General features: G+C 36.3%; 1 protein-coding gene across 2 annotated transcripts in view; it reads right to left on the reverse strand.

Annotated features, from left to right (window-relative positions):
• Nucleotides 1-440: 440 nt before the first annotated feature.
• The window catches only part of PPP3R1 (protein phosphatase 3 regulatory subunit B, alpha), a 59,121-nt gene continuing 34,799 nt past the window's right edge, over nt 441-24,762 (reverse strand). The window contains exons 3-6 of one of the 2 annotated variants that reach the window (XM_060116834.1): nt 10,251-10,427; nt 9,123-9,182; nt 7,661-7,845; nt 441-2,471 (exon numbers count right to left, since the gene is read on the reverse strand). In XM_060116834.1, coding sequence (XP_059972817.1) covers nt 2,424-2,471; nt 7,661-7,845; nt 9,123-9,182; nt 10,251-10,427 — 470 coding nt within the window. In that variant the 3' untranslated portion in view covers nt 441-2,423. The remainder of the gene's footprint in view (nt 2,472-7,660; nt 7,846-9,122; nt 9,183-10,250; nt 10,428-24,762) is intronic. The other variant, XM_060116833.1, reaches the window with a different exon arrangement.

Consider the following 24,762-nt stretch of genomic DNA (forward strand, 5'->3'; position numbering starts at 1 on the left):
CAGGAGAGTTCCTGTTGAACGAGGACACGGCTGAAACCCTTGGAAGCATTCCCTGTGGGTAGCCTGGTGGGGGAAGAGACGGTGCACAGGCCTATAGAGGAAGCACGCCCAAGGCTTGGGGAAGCACGGAGGCAAAGGAGGCTGGAAGCAGAGGAAGGGTGACACACCGGATCCTGCAGGTCATTGTGATGACTTGTGTTTTCACCCAGTGACAGAGCAGACTTACTTATGGCTCATAGTCAAAGATCAAATGTCAACTTACTAGAGTTTTTTAAAAATCTGAAAGAATGAATAAAGACTATCCAATGGCTGGGAAAGCCTGAAGACCACTGTGAATACACTCAATCAAGTTTCAAATATTTTATTTTCTTATTCATACAGTATGAAGTTTTCTAAAGATCCCACAACATGATGTTTCATGCAGAAGAAAAACTAAACATTCAACATAAACCATCCCTCCCCACCCACCCACGCACGCTAAAAAAAAAAAAGAAAAAGAAAAAACCCTCAGTCCCCAGTAAGGAAATAATGTTTGCACTGTTTTTCTGTAATGCCAGCCAAGATATGCACAAGCAAGAGAAATAGAAAGCATTTGCTAAAATATCTGTAACAAATACTTATGTACAAAAAATTCACAAAAGACTAGTTCCCCCCCTTGAAGCAGAGCACATGGCAGTTGACACTGGAACAGATCAAACCACTGGCTGGGATTAGAAGCCACGTACTGATCCAGAGGAAGAAAGTTACATGTAGTGGAGATTTTCAGTTTGAACATTAACATTTCCAAAGTTTGGCAACATTATGTTTTAAAATTATGCAAATTATGTAAACAAGAGGTACATATTTTAAATCGATCTACATGCAAAACTCCATGTCATGCAAGGACACCAAGCACCGGGATTTCTCTCACAGACAGAGCCCATGGCGTGCAGCACTCAGTTGAAGGAACAGCGATGGCAGGCGGGTGTGCCCAAATTAAGATTCTTTCCTCTTGATTCAACCTGCCTTTTCCCTCTCATGATTATAAAACCAGTTTTCTAGAAAAACTATACAGGGAAAGACTACAGTCCTACAAAGCTAACCAGAATGTCTTCTTCCAGCCAATAGTACCTTTGCAGAAAAGGGAAGGGATACTATCAAGTGGTGGAACATGGTAAACTACTTTTATATCACACAAATTTATTAAGTTACCTGTTACATATGTGGGCAAATCAAGAACACCATTATGCACTCTCTATGCCTTGTGGTAAAGAAATTTAAGAGGTATAAATTTGGATATAATTTTGCTCTTCTGTGGCATATAGATTAGTAAGGTTTCTCCCATGTAAGTCATAAATAAGTCTATGTGGGTGTATAGATACACACATGCACATTAAATATCACCAGTTTTAGATTAGCTGCAAGTCTTTTGAAACAGAGAAAGGAAATTTATGGTTTAAACGTAAGTTTAATGACAATTTACCACCCATGTAATGAAACAAACGGATACCCTAAGCAGTTACATGATTATTTCAGCAACTCTTCAATAAGTCAGGTCCGAGATAAATCAGGATTTTGCCTCAGATAGCTTCTGTCCTTTACGAATAAAATCACAACAAACTGACACTTACTCAGGGACATCTAATGAATGTAATGGCTCCTAGTTATGCAGTAACAGAATGAGGTGGCCATAAGCTCTGTGCTGTTACTATGTGAACACAAGAGCAGCAGCACTGAACTATACTTTCTGCTCAAGCAGAGATGTAGTCAAAGCTGCACAGCAATGAGACACAGTCCCTGGAAATATATCACAGGTATAAATAAAGTTACAAACTCCTTTGTTACAAAAATGTAATCAAGGTAAATAATAAGATGTTAACAAATGCTTTGTCAATCTCTCAAAAGAGAAAGAGCAGGAAAAGGAAAATAGCTGGCCTAACACCTGGCTAAAATTGTACAATCTTCAATCTATATATAAAACTGTGTGAAATAAAAGTAAGGATGTTGAATGTTCTGCTTGGCACTTTTGTACTCTATCATTTTGTTTCTGAATCAAGTATATTAAATTAAAGCCAACCTACTACACATATAGAAAGCTACATATATCTATATATAAATATTTACATATGTATATATAGATACTTTCTTGTTATAAAAGATGAAGAAAAATAAATTAAAAAGCCAACCCCTTCCCTTTCTTCACCACATTGATATGCTCTTTTCATGCTGCTGTCCTTCAGCTTTAAAGTGCTACACTGAGTTATTGAGAGAATAAGAGTTCAATAACACTTAGTTGGCTTCATGAGGCTCATGTTGGAAAATGTGGCTTCACAGAGAAAAATACTTCCATTTAAATACACAGAGAGCATTGCTGGACGTCTTGAGCAGATCTTCAGAGATGGAGAAGAAAGCAAAAGTGTTGGGTGGTACTCTTTACAGAAGAGTCACACGTCTACCACCATCTTTTTGTGAATATCGAGGCCGCCTACAACCTGCAACAGAGAGAACAAATCAAACTTGACCAGGTTCGACAGACTCCTTTGTACTAGTCTAACCACCTTACCAATAACTACAGCTTAAAAAACATACTACTTTAGCCATTTCCAGAAGCTGTTGTTTTTAAAAACCTGCATTGCCTTTTGTTAGAGCTTTCATGGCTTCTTTCTCCTGGGATCACATTTTCTTGTGTTCTAGTACTAGGGCTGGCAAAATTTTTTGTAAAGGGCTAGGCAGTAAATATTTCAAGCTCTGTAGGCCATGTACAGTTTCTCTTGAGTTTTCTTCTCCCATTTTTTCTTTTTAAACACCACTTTAAAATGAAAAAACTTTTCTAGCTCAAAAACATACAAAACAGGCCACATGCAGGATTTGGCCCACTCTTTCGTCTGACGTTTTGACATGGCCTTTAGTAGTTTAATATTAAATGATAACCAGATGTTACCATAAAAACTGTCAGAAACCAAATGCAGGCTTCACTGTCAGTCTGTTCTAGAATATATCAAAAAGTAACAAATGAATAAAATGTTCTGCACGTTACTTTCCCATGGAGTCAAATACTTGTAAAGTTGTTACAGACACCTCAGTGAATACTGACATGGCCATGTGAAGTGCAATTACCTGTATTATTATTTGGGGGATAAGTTTTATTAAGTATAACCTACATAAAGAAAGGAAACCATAAATGTTCACAGCTTGATGAATTTTCAGAGTGAACACCCAAGTAAACAGCAGCCAGGGAGGACATCACCTGGGCTCTTCCGTGGCCCCCTTCCCGCACTGGCCACCTTCCTCCTCCCAAGCCACCACCCGCCAGAGGTGGTCACTATCATGATTTAACACCATAGGTTACTCTGGTCTGATTTATACATTTTATAAATGAAATCTTTTGTGTCTGGCTTGTTTCACTCAGCGTTGTTTGTGAGATTCATCCATGTTGTTGTGCATAGCTGCATCTGTATTATTTTTAAACCTTAAAAAATTTTTTTGAAAAAGAAAGCTTAAACAGCTAGCCAGTTCTACAACTTGTTATGAAAACAGCAGTTTGCTATCCTGCCCTCAAATTTCTTTTTACTTAGAGGCAATCATTTAGAATTTTCAGCTGATTCTCAGTATTCACCTATAGGTCTCCAAATAACACCCCTACATTGCTTTTGCTTGGATTCAAAGTCTTAGGCATCATCCACTGACTTCCCACCACAGAAGATGAAGATTGTACTTTCACACACACCTCTCCCTTCTGTCTCCTACCACATATACTTCCCACCTCTCCCATGTTTCAAATAATTGTATCTTTTTTTTTGATTAGGCAGAAATTCAGCATTTTATTTATGACTATATAGAATACTACTTACAGCAGAAGAGAATTGTGTACTGTAGTTACTTTTTCTTTCCTGCACATTTGTTTTGCTACAGTTAATAACTGATCTTTTTCTTTGCCAGATGTTCTATGTATTTATCATTAATTCAACCCTAAACTTTGTTCTAAACGCACTTAAATATATTATGTAATTCTATCAATTTTACTGTCTTGAAATCACTCCCAGAGCTTTCCAACCTGCTCCAATCCAGGCCTGTCATCTACAGACCCTCCTTCACCATCATCCTAGAGACTTCCTTCTTTCATGTTGGACCTTCTGCTTCCTGGATCCCACATTGTCTTCTTTTTTTGATTTATAACCTTTTTATAGTGGGAGCACATCCTCTAGTAGTTTCCCAAAAAGGGAGGCCTTGCATACCTGAAAATGTCTTTATTTCTACCATCTAGTTTGAGTTTATTGAGAGTTCTCACTTGGAAATAACTGTCCCTCAAAATTGTGAAGGCAATGCTTCCATTGCCTTCTAGTTGCCAACTCTGCTGAGAAATTTGCCACCATTATGATTCCTGAATCTTTGTATGACACCCTTCCCCTACCCCTCCTCTTTAGCTCTTTGGAAGTTTGTAGAACCATCTGTTTGTTTTAAAATTTCAGGACAATGTGCCTAGGCCCACTTTATTTTTATATACTATGCTAGGTACTTAGTAAGTCCTTTTGGTCAAAGAAGCTCATTACTTTTGATTCTGACATATTTTCTTGATTCATTTTTGACATTTCCTTCCCTGCATTTTCTTTCTGGAACCCTAGCATCTGGGTGTTAGACCTCCTGGAATGTATTTCAAAGTTTAAATGTCTGAGAGCTCTTTTATATATTCTCCAATTTTTGTTTCAAAAATCCAATATATTATATCCCTGAGGATAACCATGACAGATTTTTGTTCTACTTTGAAAGTTGTTACTGGCCTTGCATAGCCTGCTTCTCCAAGCTTCTTTTTCAGGTGTGATCTCATCTCTATAATCCATATTAGAGGCTTTCCTTGAATGTCTGGTGATCCGTGGCTCTCTGCTCCTGTGGAAAGGGCACTAGAGCCTCCACATACAAAATGGGGCTGTTGACTGAGGGTTGCGCTTTGAGTGAGTGATCAGTTAAGACCATTTCTGGAGATCAGATTCCCCAAAGAGGGCTGTCCCACCTCTTGCCTGGAGGGTACAAGTCTAGCTGCCAGGGAATCAGGTTAGGGAACTGAGCCTTTCAGGGATTCCACCTTATAAACCAAGTTGCTTCTCAGCTTTCCAAGTTTCTAGCTTAGAATTTTTACTCCTGTCTGCTAAACCAATTAACCATTCAACTTTATAAGTTGCCAAATCTAGTTACTACCCTCTCTGCTATTCACTTGGTCCTTGGGGGTTTATAACCTTTTCTTTTTAACCCATTTAATTTCAGTGGAGTTTTGAGAGGAAGCAAAAGTAAACAGATGTGTTCAATCCACCAACTTTAATCCTGTCACTAATCATTTATAATATTTGTGCACGGTAAAGTATTCTGAAAATGTTAAAGTAGGTATGTAGTATGTGATCTTATTTAAAATAACTTCCTTGGGACTTCCCTGGTGGCTCAGTGGTTAAGAATCCGCCTGCCAATGCAGGGGACACAAGTTCAAGTCCTGGTCCGGGAAGATCCCACATGCCATGGAGCAATTAAGCCCATGCACCACAACTACTGAGCCTGCGCTCTAGAGCCCATGAGCCACAACTACTGAGCCCATGCACCACAACTACTGAAGCCCATGCACCTAGACCCCATGCTCCAAAACAAGAGAAGCCACTGCAATGAGAAGCCCGCGCACCACAACGAAGAGTAGACCCCACTCATCACAACTAGAGAAAGCCCATGGACAGCAATGAAGACCCAATGCAGCCAAACATACATACATACATACATACATAAACTGTCCTTTCTCTTTCACTGTTATAGCTTAAGAAATCAGAATAAAGAGAAATCAATGAAGCCAAAGTTAAGAGCTTGATAAATGTTCCAAAATGTTGGCTTAATAGACAAAACATTTTTCTTCATTCCTGAACTATGCCCTCCAAAAATACAAGTAAAGGCAATTTATCACAAAATGCTGAAAAACAAACTCAAAGCTTAGCTTATGTCTTCAGTGTAAATAGTATCATTTCTATACCTAGGGATGTATTTTTATTTCCTTTCACTGGTAAGTGATTTACATGCAAGTTTTAGTTTATATTTACTAAATGCAAGTAGTCTTCACTTATATACATCCCTTCCATTAACACTTCTGTCAAGAGTTTCCCTTTTTTGTTTTGTTCCCTCAAGTCTTGGAATTAATTTTTTTTCCTTCTTCCGAAAACTGGCTGCTACCTATGACGCCACTACCAGCATGGTCTCATGTCGCACACAACGCGATGTCCGTCCACGGGAGTCCTTCAGCAAGTGCTGGCAACAGTGAAGGAGGAAGGACTTCCCTGGTGGCACAGTGGTTAAGAATCCACCTGACAATGCAGGGGACATGGGTTAGAGTCCTGGTCCGGGAAGATCCCACATGCCACGGAGCAACTAAGCCCATGTGCCACAACTACTCAGCCTTCGCTCTAGAGCCCATGAGGCACAACTACTGAGCCCATAGGCCACAACTACTGAAGCCCACATGCCTAGAGCCTGCGCTCTGCAAAAAGAGAAGCCACCGCAATGAGAAGCTTGCACACCGCAACAAAGAGTAGCCCGCGCTCGCCGCACCTAGAGAAAGCCCGTGCACAGCAACAAAGACTCAACGCAGCCAAAAGTAAATTAATTAATTAACTTATAAAAAAACAGTGAGGGAGGAGACACGACGGAGGGACAGGACACAGAGCAGTACCACCTGGCATGGGTTCCAAATCTCAAGGCTCAAGCCTATCTAACCTCTTCCCAAAAAAAGACCTAGAGTGTTCTTTAAACTAGAGCACCACCCTACTTTTGGAAAGAAAATTCAAAGATAGTATTCCCTTGAGATGAAGAAAGATCCTTAAAGGATCACGTGAACTTCTACTTAAATGCTGAAGTAGATACTTAAGTCCTTATATAACACACAAACAAAGTAATTTGTTTTCCCTGGGGTCATCTAAGTAAAAAATGAGGAGAAGAGGAGGAAAATCTTTTATAGAAAGATTTCCCAGTCATGACTGAAATTTTTCAAAACTTTTTCTTTGTTATCTTTGCCTTTCCTTTGCATTGCTCAGTATCTCTAGCTTACAGTTAAAACTGCTTTTAACACATCAAAAAGTTAGTATCTTTGCTTTAGGGGCAGGAGTAAAGAAGAGAAGCAGTAAACTAGAAGCTAAGCCATTGCCCCAGTTTCCACCTAGAGCTAGTTGTCTAGGCCTTCCCACAACTGTAGCCCCTGCCTCTGTGGAGCCCCTGCCCCAGATTACAAGAACTACCCATCAGTAGCTTAGAAAAATAAAATCACCTTTTTACAATGCCTAGCTGCTGAGTTTAAGACGGACAGGGACTCCCATTTCTGTTGTCCTCGTGAAACCAAGCCTCTGGATTCCTAGCTGAAACTCATGAACTCATATTTCCCACAGAAGTATTTTCAAACAACCTAGTTATTCATTTGGGAGGCTACCAATAATAAGTAAAAGTTACTAGTACCATTCTTGTGGCATTTGATCAAACAATCACTGAGAACATTAATCACTGAGAATAAAATTAGTAACAATTACAACAAAGAACATTTCAAAACCTTGAATATGGGGCAATTAGGCAAAATCAAAAATAGGAACGTCTAGGGCAAAATAAAGGAATTCTCTATTAAGTGGTATTAAAAATGTTTTCATGAAATGTAACTAATGAATGTACTTACAGCACAGAATTCTTCAAAGGATATTCTTCCATCTCCATCCTTATCTGCATTTATTATGGTTTTGTCCACAATTTGCTGTAACTGTGTATCTTTCAGATTGTTCCCCACCATCATCTTCAGCACCTGGAAGAGTTCCCCATTGGAAATATAGCCATCTTTATCCATGTCATAGATACGGAAAGCGACTAAAAAGAGAGTAAGGAAAATCAATGGCAAAATCAAAGGCAATCACAAATGAATACTTTCAATGAGAGAGAGAACAATAAGCTGCCAAACAATTAGAATTCTACTATGAGGACAGCTCCTTCCTACACAGAGATGTCTTTAGGTGAAAATGGTTAAGAGTATATGGGCTATGGGACTTCCCTGGTGGTCCAGTGGTTAAGACTTCGCCTTCCAATGCAGGGGGTGGGTTAGATCCCTGGTCAGGGAGCTAAGATCCCACATGCCTCATGGCCAAAAAACCAAAACATAAAACAGAAGCAACAAATTCAATAAAGACTTTAAAAATGGTCCACATTGGGCTTCCCTGAATCCGCCTGCCAGTGCAGGAGACATGGGTTCAAGCCCTGGTCCTGGAAGATCCCACATGCGGCGGAGCAGCTAAACCCGTGCGCCACAACTACTGAGCCTGCGCTCTAGAGCCCGCGAGCCACAATTACTGAGCCTGTGCGTCACAACTACTGAAGCCCGCGTGCTAGAGCCTGTGCTCCGCAACTAGAGAAAGCCCACGCACAGCAACGAAGACCCAATGCAGCCAAAAATTAAAAAAAAAAAAAAAAAAAAAAAAAGGTCTACATTGAAAAAATCTTAAAAAAAAAGTGTATATGGGCTATGGAGTCAAGACTGCTTTGGCCAATTAGTGTAGCCTAGTGAATTGCATATAGCCTGCGCCTCAGAGAACTGTTATAAATACAACACCTCTCTAGTTAAGAGCTGAATGTTTTAAAAAGATATCAGATGTTCCCTATGATAGAGGCAGCCTACGTAAACCAAAACAGTGGACTTCTGGCTAAATAATTCTGAATACGAGTGTAACTGAAGTTAACCTAATCATATTAGAGTATTCTCACTTTCATGCCAACATTTTATAATAACTATAAATGGAATATAATCTTTAAAATTGTGAATCACTATATTGTACACTTGTAACTTATAAAACACTGTACATCAACTATACTTCAATTTAAAAAAATCTCTTATCTAAGACATGTAATTCATATGGCTGTAGAAGGAAATTCTATTTTCCTTCTATCCAACTAAAAGCAACAATGACACATCATTAAAAAATGCAAACTGCAAATGTCCAGAAAGGATTTTCTCCAGAATGTAAAATATTTGTTATGTTTACTAAGGATCTAGAATAAAAGACATCTTTTAGAGTATTTTAAAAGGAAGTTATAATGCAGTATGGGTTAGTGGTCTAAGAGGGAGAATGAACTCAGTGAAGAGAAATACTTACACCTCAACTTCTGTTCCTTATCTCCTTTGACACTGAACTGAGAGACTCCCTCAATGAACTCTGAATAAGAAAAATGTTTACAAATCAGAAGTTTCAATTTTTTACGAAGAAAAACAACACATACCCACACACACACACACACACACACACACACAAACCCCTACATGCTCACAAAAAGATATTTTCTTGCTGCAAAAGAAAATATTACTAGCTGTGTTTAAAACTGAAAAAGCCAAATTTGAAACTTCGCAACAAATGAGGTTCTATATATATATATTTTTTTAATCTGAATCTGGAGTTCTCTAAAGTCAAATCAATTTAAACAAATATTTACTTATGCTACAGAGCATAACACTCAAAAAAAAAACACATTCTTTAAGCTATTTAACTCTTTTTTCTTAGAATATGACAAAAGGAGGCTTTAAAAAAATTTACATTGTTTGGCAGAAAAAAAAATTTTTAGATTTCTGGCTCCAAAATTCAGAATCATTTAAATAAACTGTTGGAAGTTTCATTAACAAATGGTCATTTTTCTTCACTGCCTGCTAAACACTAAATCATAACGAGTTTTAACGCCCTTTACTTATAATCCAATTCCTCAAACTAAAATAACAAAATCTGTTGATTCCCTGGTGAAATGAAATGTTTATTTAAAGTACAGAATCAAACAGTTAATATTAGCAAAAGCACTACTGTCTTTGTAAAATCTTAGATTAACTAAATTAATCCTTTCTATAATACTCATATCCTTATTACTTCAGCTTACTTTTTATTGCTGACTTAGTATTAAGTCTCATTCTTTTATAAAAGGTTTTAAAAATGTAGCTTTCTAATATTATAAGTTTCCCTAAAGTGAGACTAATTTTCTAACAACAAAAGAAATACTAAATCCCATTTTTCAGATTACCTTAAAGGGCAATTTGATCATTTATGCCCCCAAAAGTAAAAGATCTTATTAGCCCATTAAGGTTCATGTATCACAGATTTTGAGGTTTTAATGTAATCTATCTTTATAAGAAAACCAGTAATACAAGAAAAACTAAATTTTTCAGACATCTTTGTACACAGAGCTGTAAGACTATTCACAGATTATCTAACTTGTAGTTTAAAAAAAAACTACTTCCTTACCTTTAAAGTCTACTTCTCCATTCCCATCTGTGTCAAATATATCTATTACTCGCTGTACTAAGGGATTCTGTTGTAACTCAGGCAGAGACATGAACTCTTCCACACTCAAAGAACCAGAATTGTCCAAATCGAGCTTCTTAAATCTCTTTCCTAGCCTTTTAATTTCATCAGCATCAACTAAAAGCAAACAAAAAGAGGCAGCAAGATTTACCGAACGATTTTGTGATAATTATAGGAAAAAAATTCACCACTTATCCAAGAGTTTAATTTCCAATTTAAAGAGTTGCATATACAATTGACTAATTTCTTATAACAAAGAAAATATATCATAAAAATTTTTTGTTACCCTTTTGTTTGTCTGCACCTGCCATAACATACAACCAACTGTATGCTGAGTAAGATATTACAGGATTAACAATGCTAAGCTGATCATGGAAGTCAGGTGGTTCTTACCAGGCAGACTAAATCAATCTCTATGTACCAGGTACTCTAATTTTCACTTATCTTGTAAAATTTTAATTTAGTTTATTTCTAGCAGTTCATGGTTCAAAATTTGAACATGGTTTGAACACAGTTCAATATTCAAAGCCTCCCTCCAACGTTGTCAGCTTCTTGAATATTCTTCTAAAGATATTCTTTGCAAGTATGAGCAAAGAAAACCCAGCATTTTTAGATTTTAATTCTTTAATTAAATTTTTAAGAAAAAATTTTATAAAGGTTAAATTTTTAAAGGTTACTATCTGTTTACAGTTATTACCAATATCCTAAAAATCAGGCACAGATCTTTAAAACAGATCAAACCCACCTTGGCAGCACCATTAAATGCTTCAGCTCTGCACTTCATACAAGCTAAATATAAAGAATTCCAACTTTTGGCACCAACTTTCAGCAAAGATTTTTTTCTGCTACTTGGGATCATACTCCCTTAAAACAGATGAACAAGGAAAAACAAACAAACCTCACCCTTTTGACTCATCTTGTGACTCAGAGATACTGTTTTTCATATGTTTTGCCAAGCTAAAACTCATGTTATTTTTCCACTTTTTGTAAGGATACCTTTGGGAGGATTATCTTTTTTAGTAGTTGGAAGTGCCTACATATTCAATTTACATTATATTATACAAAGTATTGTAATAGTTAATCTTATAGGCATACATATATGTATGTCTCTAAAATTTAAGATATTAAAAACTTAGATATTTTAGTCTGAGTTTATAATATAGGTTTATATTATAATAATATAGGTATTACTATGGAATGTTTACATGGAAAACAGCAAATTAAATTGTTGAGACCATACCCAGACCACTGCACCCTTGAATATACTCAGGAATAAATGTGAAATCTAGATGGTTTCCTATTTTAACAAGTGATTTCAAGAATCTTATTAATATTACCACATAAAATAATTAAGAAGTTGCTTTTAGAGAGCTCATATTGCTACAGTAAATTTAAATAAATATTTCCAACTGGACATATTAACGCTAGAGAGTATATAATATTAATAGAGATAGAAAGGTTGCTTATTCAGTCATCATCTTCTCAGATGAAGAAACATTAACCACCTCTCTTTATTATACATATATATTTTATCATTTAGAAAAAAAGAATGTAAGAGATTCCCAACAGTAGCAAAGAGATGCAGGCCTCTGGCTCTTCAAGCACTGTTATTATTATACACACACACCAAGCTGCTACTCCACTGTTAGGTGATTTTGAGGTTTCTCAGAATGAAAAGGAAAATAAATAAGCAGAATGGTAGAAAAATAAACTTTCCTCAAATTTTAGCCAATTCTCCAAATTTGTAAAACAGTAGTAAGTAGCAACAAGACTACTCGTTCAGGAATTCTTTTAATAGCCACTTTATAAATAATTTATTACCTATTAGTCCACTAACAATTTAAAACAAAATAAAGCAAGTCTTATCAAATCCTCCTAGTGATAATAGTATCTTCAAAGAAACAACTAAATGCAATGTGGGACCCTGAATAGAATTCTGGAAAAGAAAAACTTTCCAGTGTCACAATTTCTTTTTTCACTAAAATACAGTTTAACAGTACTGTAAGAATGCTAATTTCTTGATTTTGATAATGATAATTGCACTTTAAGTCTGTGAGATGTTAACATCAGAGGAAGCTTGGGTGAGTGATATTTGGGAACTCTATTATTTTTGCAACATTTTTGTAATTTTTCCTTAAGCCTCCTCCTACTTGTTACAACTCTTAATTTTTTCCTTGTGTTTCATGACTTGGAAACTTCTGATCCAGTATTTTGTAAAATATCCCTCAGAGTGAGTTGCTGATGTTTTTTCATGATTAGAATGCTTTGGGGCAAGAATACCATAGAAATGCTATGTCCTTCTCAGTGCATCATTATCAAGGGGTTCATGATGTCAACATGTCTTTTCACTAGTGATGCTAATTTTGATCACTTGGCCAAGGTGGTTTCTGCCAGATTTCTCCACTATAAATCTACTATCTTTCCCTCTGTATTAAAAAATATTGGGGGGGAATACTCTGAGACTATTCAAATATCCTACTTTTTCCTCAAACTCTGATCTAATTGGAGCATCATCTAGGTAGGTCTTGTTTGCAAAATTTTATTACTGTGGTATTGCCTAATAATGATTTTCTTTTTCCCTCATTACTAACTGGACTGTTCCTGTCAAAAAACAAAACAAAACAAACCTGTCCCCTTTCCCTATTTGTTTCTTTATTCAATTATTCGTATCAGCATGGATTCATGGGTACTTATTTTATCCTATGGGTTAAAATCCAATGTCATTACCTGTTAACCAAATTATTCCAGCTTTCTTCTTTAGGTACTACCTCAAGCTGGCTCCTGTGTGACTTTTCAACAATCCCCAATTTGAGCACTTCCTTATTTTCTGGCACCATAAAATGTTCCATTCTCATCTTGACTATGTATTTCTAAGCAGATCTCGTTTGTATGGCAGGATATTTAGAACTACGCTACAGGATGAAAACTATAGATCCCTAATAAGGGATCTTAGAGGTACTGTGGAAAGAGCCCTCAGATATGATAAAATTACCTATGGAGAAACATGTGTTTTTTTTTAAAGTTATTTTTATTTCTGGCTGCGTTGGGTCTTCATTGCTGCACGTGTGGGCTTTCTCTAGTTGCGGCGAGGAGGGGCTACTCTTGTTGCGGTGAGCAGGCATCCCGTTGCGGTGGCTTCTCTTGTTGCAGAGCACAGGCTCTAGGTGCGCAGGCTTCAGCATCTGTGGTGCGCGGGCTCTAGAGCGCAAGCTCAGTAGTTGTGGCGCACGGGCTTAGCTGCTGCACGGCATGTGGGATCTTCCCGGACCAGGGCTCGAACCCGTGTCCCCTGCATTGGCAGGCGGATTCTTAACCACTGTGCCACCAGAAGCCCCAAGAAACATGTATTGAATAACCTTGTAAAGACTACCACAAGAATAAAGCCTTATAGTGTTGTCAATAGAAGCTATTGGGTAGTTTTTCAACATAAAGATTAATGTAAAAGTTTTAAAGTCTTCTGTAAAATTCATCTTCTACAAAAGTAATGACATTTCCAATGTTATCCCAAATAAGAAATCAAAACCACCAGGGGGCGCAGATAAAACTCATAAGCAGCTCCAAAAAACCGCCTCATTTTATAACAACCTTGTGATTAGACTAGCAGTCTAATATTTATATTCTACACAGAATACTTTAACAGAACAAAGCAAAGAAAGCTCCTTATTAATACTGAAAGAGAATCAAAAAGGCATATTATGAAAAATGGACATTTGTGCTGTGTCTTTTCCTTACAAATAAAAAACTTTCATCCACTTTAAAAGGTCTAGATTCTAGAGGTATATCATAATTTTCTAATGCAAGAGGCAACACATGCTTTTGGTGTTTCTAGATTAAAATTATTACATACTTAAAAATTATTAGTTATCAAATATACAAGAGCTACACATCAGCACCAACAAAAGAATTATCAAGTTGTAATCAAAACGCTAAAGAGAAATTTTAAACCAACTTTGGGAAATAACTGATATTCCAAAAACGCATCATTAAATATACAGCTCTACAGGTTTTGACAAACGTATACACCTACGTAAGCAGCACTGCAATCAAGGCAAAAGAGGCACACTTCTATCATCCCAAAATGTTTCCTCAGGTCCTTTCCAGTCAATCACAAACACACTGCACCCCCTCCCCACCACAACCCTAGGCAACCACTGTTCTGCTTTCTGTAACTAAATTCTGTCTAGAATTTCACATAAATGGGATCATAGATACGTACTCTTGTGTCCATCTTCCTTTTCTCATTAAGTTTGTGACATTAATCCAAGTTGTTTCATATGTCAGTAGTTTCTTCCTTTTTATGGCACAGTAGTATATATATAGTCCATTGTATGGATATACTACAATCAGGTTATGCATTCATCTGTTAACAGACATTCCTATTGTTTGCTGTTTGGGACTATTAGGAATAAAGATTCTAAGAATATTATACTTATACTTAAGTCTTTTTGTAAACAAATGTTTTCCTGGAATTGCTGGGTCATAGGGTAAGCATACATTTGACTTTCAGAAACTGTTAAAAAGCCTTCCAAAGTGGTGTACCATTTTACACACCCACTGGCAATACCTGAGAATTCCAGGAGCTCTACACCTCCTTGCCCACTCGTGAAATTGTGAGTCTTTCTAAGTTTAGCCACTCTGCTGGGTGGCAGCACTATGCAATTATAGTTTTAACCTGCATTCCTCTGAGGATTAATTATCTTGAGCATCTTTTTCATGTGATTATTGGCAGCTGATATATCTTCATTTAAGTGACTTCAAATATTTTATCCTTTTAAAAGGTGGGCTGTCTTTACTTAGGTCTTTTTAAGTTTCTCTCAGTGATGTTTCATAGTTCAGTGTATAGATCTTACATATATTTGGTTAAACTTACACTTGAATATCTCCATGTTTTTATTCTATTATAAATTGTATTTCTGTCAGTTTCATTTTTTTTTTCAATTGTTCACTGCTGTTATCCAGAGATTCCACTGCTTTTTGTATATTGCCCTTGTATGCTACAATCTTGCTAATAAGTTCACTTCTTATTTCTAGGAACAGGATTTACTACATACACAACCATGTCATCTGAGAATAAAGACAGCTTTACTCCTTCCTTTCCAATCTGAATGTATTACGTTTCTTCTACTGGACTTAATGTACTGGCTAGAACTTCTAGTACAGTTTTGACTACAATTTGTCAGAGTGAAAAACTACCTTTTTCCCCACGGAAAGCATTCAGTCTTTCATCATTAAATAAGTATGATGTTAGCTATAGGTTTTTGGTAGCTGCCCTTTATCAGGTTGATATAGTTCCCTTCTATTCCTAATTTGCCAAAACTATTTATCATGAATGGCTACTGAACTCTGTCAAGCAAATGCTTTGCTACAACTATTGAGAAGATGTTTCTTCTCTTTTATTATGTCAATATAGTGAATTACGTTAATTGATATTTCTAGATAAAATCATACTCCTGGGATAAACTCCACTTGACCATGCTTTATTGTCCTTTTTATATATTGCTGGATTTGACTTACAAATATTTAAGGATTTTTACACATATGTTCATGGTGAATACTGGTCTACAGTTTTCTATGATGTCTTTGGTATTGCTATCGGTATAACGCTAGCTTCTATTTTCTGAAGGATTCTTTATTTTTTTCCATTACAGGTTTGCTAGAATTTACCAGTAAAGCCATCTGGGCCCTGGAGTTTTCTTTGTGGGAAAGAATTCAATTTCATTAATAGATATAATGCTATTAAGATTTTCTATTTCCTTTTGTGTCAGTTTTAGGAACAGGCATACCTTGAAGATATCGCAGGTTTGGTTCTAGACCACTGCAAAATAGCAAGTCACATGAATTTTTTGGTTTCCCAATGCGTATAAAAGTTATGTTTACACTATACTGTAGCCTATTACGTATGCAACATCATTGTCTAAAGAAAACAATGTACATACCTTAATTTAAAGGTAAATTAAATTATGCTAAATTTAATTAATAAATTATGCTAAAAATGCTAACCTCATCTGAGCCTTCAGCAAGTCGTAACAGAAACATCAAAGATCACTGATCACAGATCACCATAACAAATATGATAATAATAGTGAAGAAGTTTGAAATATCGTGAGAATTACCAAAATGTGACAAACAGACACAAAGTGAGCAAGTGCTCCTGGAACAATGGTATCAATACACTTGCTTTATACAGGGTTGCCACAAACCTCCAGTTTGTTAAAAAAAATTTTTTAAAGCCAAAAAACAAAAAACAGTATCTGTGAAGCACGATAAAGTGAAGTACAATGAAAAGAGGTCTGCCTGTGTTCGTTTTTTCAAGGAATTTGTCTTGTTTCATCCAACGTGTAGAACTTATTGGAATAAAACTGTTTATAAAATTCCCTAGTTATTCTTTTAACATCTGTAGGATCTGTAAGTGATTTCAGTTGTTTCGTTACTAATATTGTTAACTGTGTTTTCTTTCTTTCTTCTAGAATGCTCCTTCAAAATGTGAATGCTGTGTACCACTGACTTCCTCCTACCTTATGTAAAAGATACAGTCAAAAATGATTCACCACCTCAAAACTCACAAAGACAAATGAATATTGTCCAAAGATGTCACAAAAGAAGCTACACGCTTAATCCTAAAAATACATTCGTAGAATTGTCTTCAAAGCTCACTGAGTTTCCGAAGAAAATCTGTAAGAGAAAAGCCATGTAATGTAAAAAGTTGGAAGAAACCTTGGAGATGAAAAACTCCAGATGAGGATAAAGACCCAGAGAGTTAAGTAAGTTGCTCAGTCTGTGAAGCTTGATGGCAAAAGCTGGGCAACGGGATTTCCTGAAATACTTTCCGATCTAATTTCTTTCCTTGTTAGTTATATCAGAAGAGTTAACATAGAAGGTTAGGCTAACAGATACTAAACACTGTTGTTCCTCAACCTGCACTCTTGGGCCAAATATAGAGAAAAGGGAATAATAAGAATATTTCCACTTCAGGTAGATAAAAATCAAGCAATATATTTTTAAGATGTTCTCCTACTGGTATACTACTGGTTTTCCTGCTGAAGGTGTTTGTATTGCTGTTGTTCTTCTCTTTTTGGTTTATTTACATTGTGGTTCAAATGAGACTATGCAATAAGCATATATTTATAAGATCATAAAAGCACATCTTCAAGTTTTCTCACTAAGTTATTAATAACCCTGGCTTGAAAGTCACATTCCTTTTTTCTTTTAACCGAAGTATACTGTGTAGGTCAGTAACATATCTTAATCAAAAGATGTGGCTCTCAAAGAGTTCCACTGTTTTTGTACATCAAATCCAACCCTATAACCCATTATATCACATTCTCCAAGCTTTTCTTTTATCTTTTCCTATGATATGCTGCAGTTAAACATATTGGTTGCACTTTTCTTTAGCTTTGTATCAGTCCCCACCACCAACTCCCCCCAAAATATGGTATTTTCACAAAAGCATGCATATTCAAGAGTCTTCTTTTACTTTCAGTCCCATTTGGTCAAAAGACTTATTTATGGCTGCTCGAGAGCTCAATCTGGTTTATCGCCAAGAATGTAATACTGCATCCCCAGTCTCTGCTTTTTTTCCTTACTGCCTTGCCTTTTACCTTAACATTAAGAAATTCCAGCATACAATTTATATAATGACTTTTACTTTCTTCTTGATGACATCTTTCACAGACAATTCTGGCTTCTTGCTCTGATTTGAACCACCTGCTTTCCAGGTCCCTGGCATAGTTGTTATCCCAGGATCTTCACTGGTGTCTTAAGAGATTTAGTTTCTTGGATCTTGTTTCATCTTTTTTCTCTAACATCTCCTTGATTTTTCTGGGTACATATTCAAGAACATACGAAGGGAAAATTTCCCAAGTCCTTACATTTCTGGAAATGTCTTTAATTTGGCCTCTCACCCGAGTAATCACTTGGTTGCTATCAAATTCTAGATTTAGGAACTCAGAACGAACTTTGAATTAACTGCCCTATTGCTTTCTAATATCTATTGCTGCTGCTAAGAAATCCAATGCCAGTAGACTCTTATTCTTTTTGAGGCCAACCATTTCCCTGTCTAGCAGCTTTTAGGGTTTTCTTTTTGCTCTTGGACTTTTAAAACTACAAAAGAGGTTGACACCAAATGGAGATCTTTTTTCATCTAAACTTCCCGAGTATCAGAATGCTCTTTCAATCAGAAGATACGATTTTTTAGGTGAAGAAAATTTTCTCCTACTATTTCACTGATTATTTTTGCTTTTATTTCATGTAATGTAACTTCTGAGATGTCTTTTAGACAGATGCTATTACACTCTGTATTTGTTCTCCAAGCTCCTCTTTTCTTGCGTATTTTTCCATCTCTTTTGCTCTAACATTCTGAGGGAGATCCAAGAATGTATACTTTTGCTAAATGGCTAGCTAGGCTTTCTTAAACCAGCTGAAGTAACTGTCTTCTACATACCAGCTACAAAATTACTCAATTTTGTGGTAGACTATGAAATTACTACATGCCATGGACTTCACTGCTGAAACTACCAATTTGTTAAGTGCTACCATGATGCCAAAATTTGACAGTATGGATAAAGAAAACAGAGCTAGCACTTCACTTTTCTTAAGACGACTCATCTAAAAACCTGAAATATTTAGAATATAGTAAACAACCCAGGCATTGTTTTTTAAAAAGGTACTGTGATGGCAAAACAAGGTAGCAACTTCAAGCCTAGGCATTCAAGTTCATGCACTATACTTCATTACTCAGCAATAAAGCTTTACTGAAAGAAAACAGAATAGAAGTAATTCTCAGTGGACTAGGTGAAATAAATTAGAGTTCAGGATCACTAATTACTACATAAATGATAAATCATGGCTGGTAGATTAAGAAGCATGAATTATTTGATGCATTTATGAAGATTTAAATCTAAAGTAACAAGTGTACAAGTCAATTTCAAAGTTAGTGACATAAAATTTTTATGGATATTAAAAGTTTCCTCCAAAGATTTGAGATGATAAATAAAGATTTGGGAGTAAACCAGAAATTACTATTTAGAACACACATCACTGAAAAATTAAAGTGAACTGGAGGGCGGGAGGCACTGGCGGGACGTGGGCCTGCAAAACCATGAGCGAAGCAGGTTCGAGCCCTCGACGGTGGGCGCAAGTGTCCCGCCTGCTCTCCTTTAGCACGACCCATCAGCTCCACAGGAGGCAATTATGAAGCCCCCTGATCATAAGAATCTGGATCTGGATGTGCCGTATTTTGCAGATGTCGTAAGACGACAGAAAATGTAGCTGTTTATATCTGGAAAGACCTTCAGAAATTTCTTCCTGCGGGAGTTCTCCATAAAGTAAAAGTATATGAAACTGACAATAATATTGTAGTCTATAAAGGAGAATAACTCTTAGAGGTTAGTACTATAGAATGATTTAATTTCTTTCCATATTTGAAGAAGATCTTTATCCCCTTGGACAATTAAGAAGTCATCACATAATTGTTACATCTCTGAATTGTGTTCTGGAGCACTTGATTTACTGGAATCATTGTGAGTAAGACCTGTTTTAAACTCAAATCTATCTTAAAATCAAATTGTAATGTATTCTGAGTATCATTTAAAGAGTGTTTCACCTAGAGATTAAAATCATTTCAGCAACAAAAAAAAATTAAAGTGAGTTAAGCTAGTACATATAAGAAAGAAAACAAAAGAATGCAGAAAAAAATAAATGTCAAATATTTAAAGCAAACTCAAAAAAATGCAGAAATGAAGGAGGAAATCAAATTAACTTTAGATTAACCTTTTCTGTGAAAAAGTTTTCTGTTTTCAAAACAAAGAAAAACCCTAGTCTAAGTAAAGAATATGAACATGTAAACCTCACTGAGACAACTGACTGTGAGCAGAAATTAACAGCACAAATTGAAGTCAATATCTCCTGTTTTCAAGTCACTTGTAAGTATCTAAACCAGAAACAAAGCTGAATGAATATGAGACTGTTTACTCAAAATGAGAGCAGTGTCCTAATGGCTAAAGGTGTCTTCAAGATTTCTACAGATAGTTTCATTATGCAAAGGGAAACGTTCCTTCAGAGGCTGCCAAGCTCCTCTTGGTTCACCTTCTAACGAAAGAAAATTGAGAAAGCTCTTCAGATAAAAGACTGTTTTAGTCTTTCATCTACATTCAATCTACAAAATAGTCCCTCTGTTCACCAACTTTATCAAAATTATTCAGAATTATACTGGTTTTATCAACAGTAAAAAAATATTAGTTGAATCTGACTTTCCACTCACGCTTCCCACCGTGCTCCAATCTAGCCCTCTGCTGAACTATCTAACCTAGTATCTTGCACTCAGCCACTTTTCCAAATTATCATGCCAAGTTACAACCACAGTCTCAACTTTGAGCAAATCACCCCAACAGAGTATACATTTCCTCCTCCAGACAGGTTAGCCAACAGACAGAAACAAAGTCACAATGGCCTAGAATAATATAACTCAACAAAAAGCAAACACTCAATTAAGAAACAAAAAAAAATCAGAGAATACCTAACTATGTCTTAGAAAAGTCCAGTTTTGCCTAAAATCATTCATGTAGACAAACATAACATTAATCTTGTAAGGGTTATTATAAGAGAGGCTGTACAGTATTGTGATTAAAAATATAACTCTAGAGCATGACTGCTTGAGATTAAATCATGGTTTTGTTACTCTACCTGCTGCTGTGTGATCTTAGGCCAGTAATTGATGCCTGTCTTCTCATCTATACAATGGGGAAAGTAACAATACCTCTTTCATGAGGCTACTGTGAGGATCAAGAAGGTAAAGAAATGTGTGTGAAATGCTTAGAACAGTGCCTGGCATGTGTTAATGCCATGTAAGTACTTGTTATTATTTATGAAAACAAATGGGGTGATTGGTAACTACTGGGTTTTTCTAAAGATACAGCCTTTAAAATTATCCAACTAGCTGTCTCTACAGTCCAGCTCTGAGCTCTACAGTCCAGCTCTGAGTCTAGCTTATTCAGTCAACAGATACTTAATCAGTATCTGCTCTATGCCAGGCATCGCACTTCCACTTCCACTTCCACTGTCAATACCTCAAATCTTTTACGGGTGAAAATGAACTCAACCGCCTCTTATTATTAAGGCTTGCTGTGCTGCATGCCATACCTAACTATAATTAAATAATTACTTCTCCTTGATATTACTCTTAGTTATTTCCCGCCTCCTTTTTCCACTCATTAAAAAAACAACTTTATAAAGGAAACTTTCAAACACATACAAAGGTTGAGAGACTCATATGATAAATCCCACATATCTATCACCCAGTTTCAACCACTGACACATTAGAAATCTTATTTATACACCCATTTCAATTATTTTAGAGCGAATCCCAGACGTACCATGTCCTTGTAACTGTTCAGTATTTATCATCTATCTCTAAGGTATTCTTTTAAACCACAATATCATTACAACTAAAACATTAATTATTAATAATGAATTCCTTGATATTAAATAATCAGTGCTCAAATTTTCCCAAATAGCACAAATTATTTTACAGGTCTTTCCACTCCATCAGATTTAGCAATTAGGCAATGTGTCAATAAAATGAAGGTGACCATGGGAATTCCCTGGCGGTCCAGTGGTGAGGACTCTGTGTTCTCACTGCCAAGGGCCCAGGTTCGATCCCTGGTCAGGGAACTAAGATCCCACAAACCACATGGTGTGGCCAAATAAATAAATAAATAAATAAATAAATAAAACAAAATAAATAAATACAAGGAAGGTGACCTTTATAGTAACAGTGTCAGCAAAGTAGTAGGAGATGAAAGCCAGATTTGAGTAGGCAGAAATAAGAAAATGGAGATCACTGTAGATGCTCATGCAAAGCTCAAATATAAGAAAGGAGAACTGGGAGGCATGTGCAGGATCAGGATCAAAGGGGAGTTGATTATGTTTGTAATGTGAAGAAAAATGAAGAAGTGGAGACACAGGTAAAAACAAAGAGAAACTAAAAACATAAGGTCCTAGAGATGAGAGGGGATGAGATCAAAAGCACAAGTGCCAAGGCTGACCTTGAATAAGAGAGATATAACCTAAACTCTGATATTGAAAGGAAGGAGTTATTAAGCATGAGTACGAAAATGGCAAAATTTCTGTGTGTGGCAGGCAGGGGGTGATGGGGTGAGGAGGTAAAGAGGCTAACACTTAAAAATGTTCTCAGTTTTCTTAAGCATTCAGAGATGAAAATCACTGATTAAAAGTAGGGTACTGGAAAGAATTATGCAGGGGGTTTAGATGAAATATTGAAGATCTGGATGGAATTTAAGGAAACTGAAAGGGACAAATGACCAGACAGGTGAAAGAATTAATCAGCATTCAAATCTTATGTAGATTTCAAAAAACAATTTCAAACATCACCCCTTCCATGAAGCTTTTCTTAATTTTCTTAACCAAAGGTAATTTTCCCTCCTTGGAACCTTTGCTTTTATTGCTCATAATGGTTTGTTTCCACTGTAAAAATTAATGCATTTCTTCTCTTTTTCCCAGTAGCTAGACTGTAAGCATTCTGTGGGTACTTACCTGTGTGTCACAGGGTTAAAAACAGTACTTTACAGCATACAATTTAGAATCTTACTACCTTTTTAAAAAATAGCATAATTTAAATACTAAAAGAACAAAAGAGACAGTAACTACTAAGGTGAGAGGACTACTGAAGGCCTCACAGAGAACACAGACCTGAGCTAGGTCTGGAAGGGAAGAGAAAACACAACTTGAACAGGGGAAGTGTAAAAAGTAAAGTGCCTCAAGGATTGGTTTTAACATTTTATACATGGTAACAGCTGTTTACAAATAACACTAAGCTCTCCCATTAATAAAGAAGTTTTGCAAATGAGCAAAAAAAGACTTACTACAATGTGTGGGTGGGGAAAAAAGTGGTGGTTTTAATGTGAATAAGTTCAAATTCATCCAAATCATGTATAAAATATATTCTAGTAAACCAATTAGAAAATAGAGGGAAACTACATTTTTACTGGATGACAGAAGAATTCAGACAGATTCATATCTAGTTGAACAATCACTGACAAGTACAGATCTTTAGTGACAAGGCTCAAGTTTCATCAAAGCACAGATGAAGTCCTAAGAAAGAAGACTTACTCAGTTCTGAAGATAAAACTGAAAGAGACAGCTTTTAACAGTGTATGAAATCTATTTCAAATACTTACTATTAAAAAAAAACTTGGCTTTCACCATCCTGGATGTACCCAGGGGAACATCCATCTTGCCTTTTGCCCTGGTACATTTTTCTTTGCAATCAGGTAAATGACCCTCAGTCCCAGATTTTAAAGGAGTGCAGAAAGTAAGAACCTGGGACGTCTTGCCCCCTTAGGACCTCTGTTCCCTGACCAAGAAGCAAAAACTAACCTCCTAGTACCTCATGCTTTTCAGAGCTGCACTCCCAACAGCCTACCCCAACTCTGTTTGCAGCCTGAATCCTAGCTAATTACAGGCTTCTACACCTCCTTCTTGCCCACTAGCAACGGGAGTAAAACACCACAGGCTCAAGCTGAACAGTAAGTGGCAAGGCACAATTCTGAGCAGAACTCTTTCAATTCTAAAGAAACTATACAACTGACATGTCAATTATGGCACAGACAAGAATTATAGATCTAGACAACACTCGGAGCGCTAGTCTGTAAGTACTCTATCTTGACCACATTTCAGAGGTCAAACAAAAACAGCCATAGACAATGTGAGCAAATGGGCATAGCTGTGTTCCAATAAAACTTTATTAAAAAAAACTGTCGGTAGGCAGTAGTTTATCAACCTCTGGTCTAGAGAGTCATAATTAGATTTGGTTTTTGGTCAATTCTAACAATACACTGGATACAAGATTTTATCTTCATGTTTAAAACAGAAATACACACCTACATATGATCAAAATTATATAAGAAATTCATAAAGGAAAGCCTGGGAGGAAACAGTAAAATAAAATGTAAATAGTAGTACGGATGGCCAAACTATGGGTCATTGGTCATAGAGCATCACCATAAAAAAAAAGTTTAAAAAATTGTAGAAATTACAAAATGGAAAATAAAATGGATTAATAAACAAGTAATTTAAGCTTATTGTAACTGCTCTAAAGAAACAGGGTACTGCCCATGTTAGAGAGAATCTGAAGAGAGCATAGAAAGAGAAAACATCTCCAAAGAGGGGACATTTATGCTGAGATCTGAAAGACAATGAAGTTGCTCAAGAAAAGAGATGGAAGAGCATTTATCCAGAGCTCATAAGCAAGCAAAGGTGCTGATGAGAATGAAAGAAACTGACAAGTGTTCTGGGAAAAGAAAGGAGACTAATGAAACAATAAGCAATGGGGAAATGGTTTTAATAAGACAAAAAAGAAGAGAACATCTCATTGCAAAGTAAGATGTCTCCAAACAAGGCAGGACCAGCTTCATCAAACAGGGATGGCAGAAAGGGC

The sequence above is a fragment of the Mesoplodon densirostris genome, chromosome 14 (assembly GCF_025265405.1).
Source record: "Mesoplodon densirostris isolate mMesDen1 chromosome 14, mMesDen1 primary haplotype, whole genome shotgun sequence".
Taxonomy (NCBI): domain Eukaryota; kingdom Metazoa; phylum Chordata; class Mammalia; order Artiodactyla; family Ziphiidae; genus Mesoplodon; species Mesoplodon densirostris.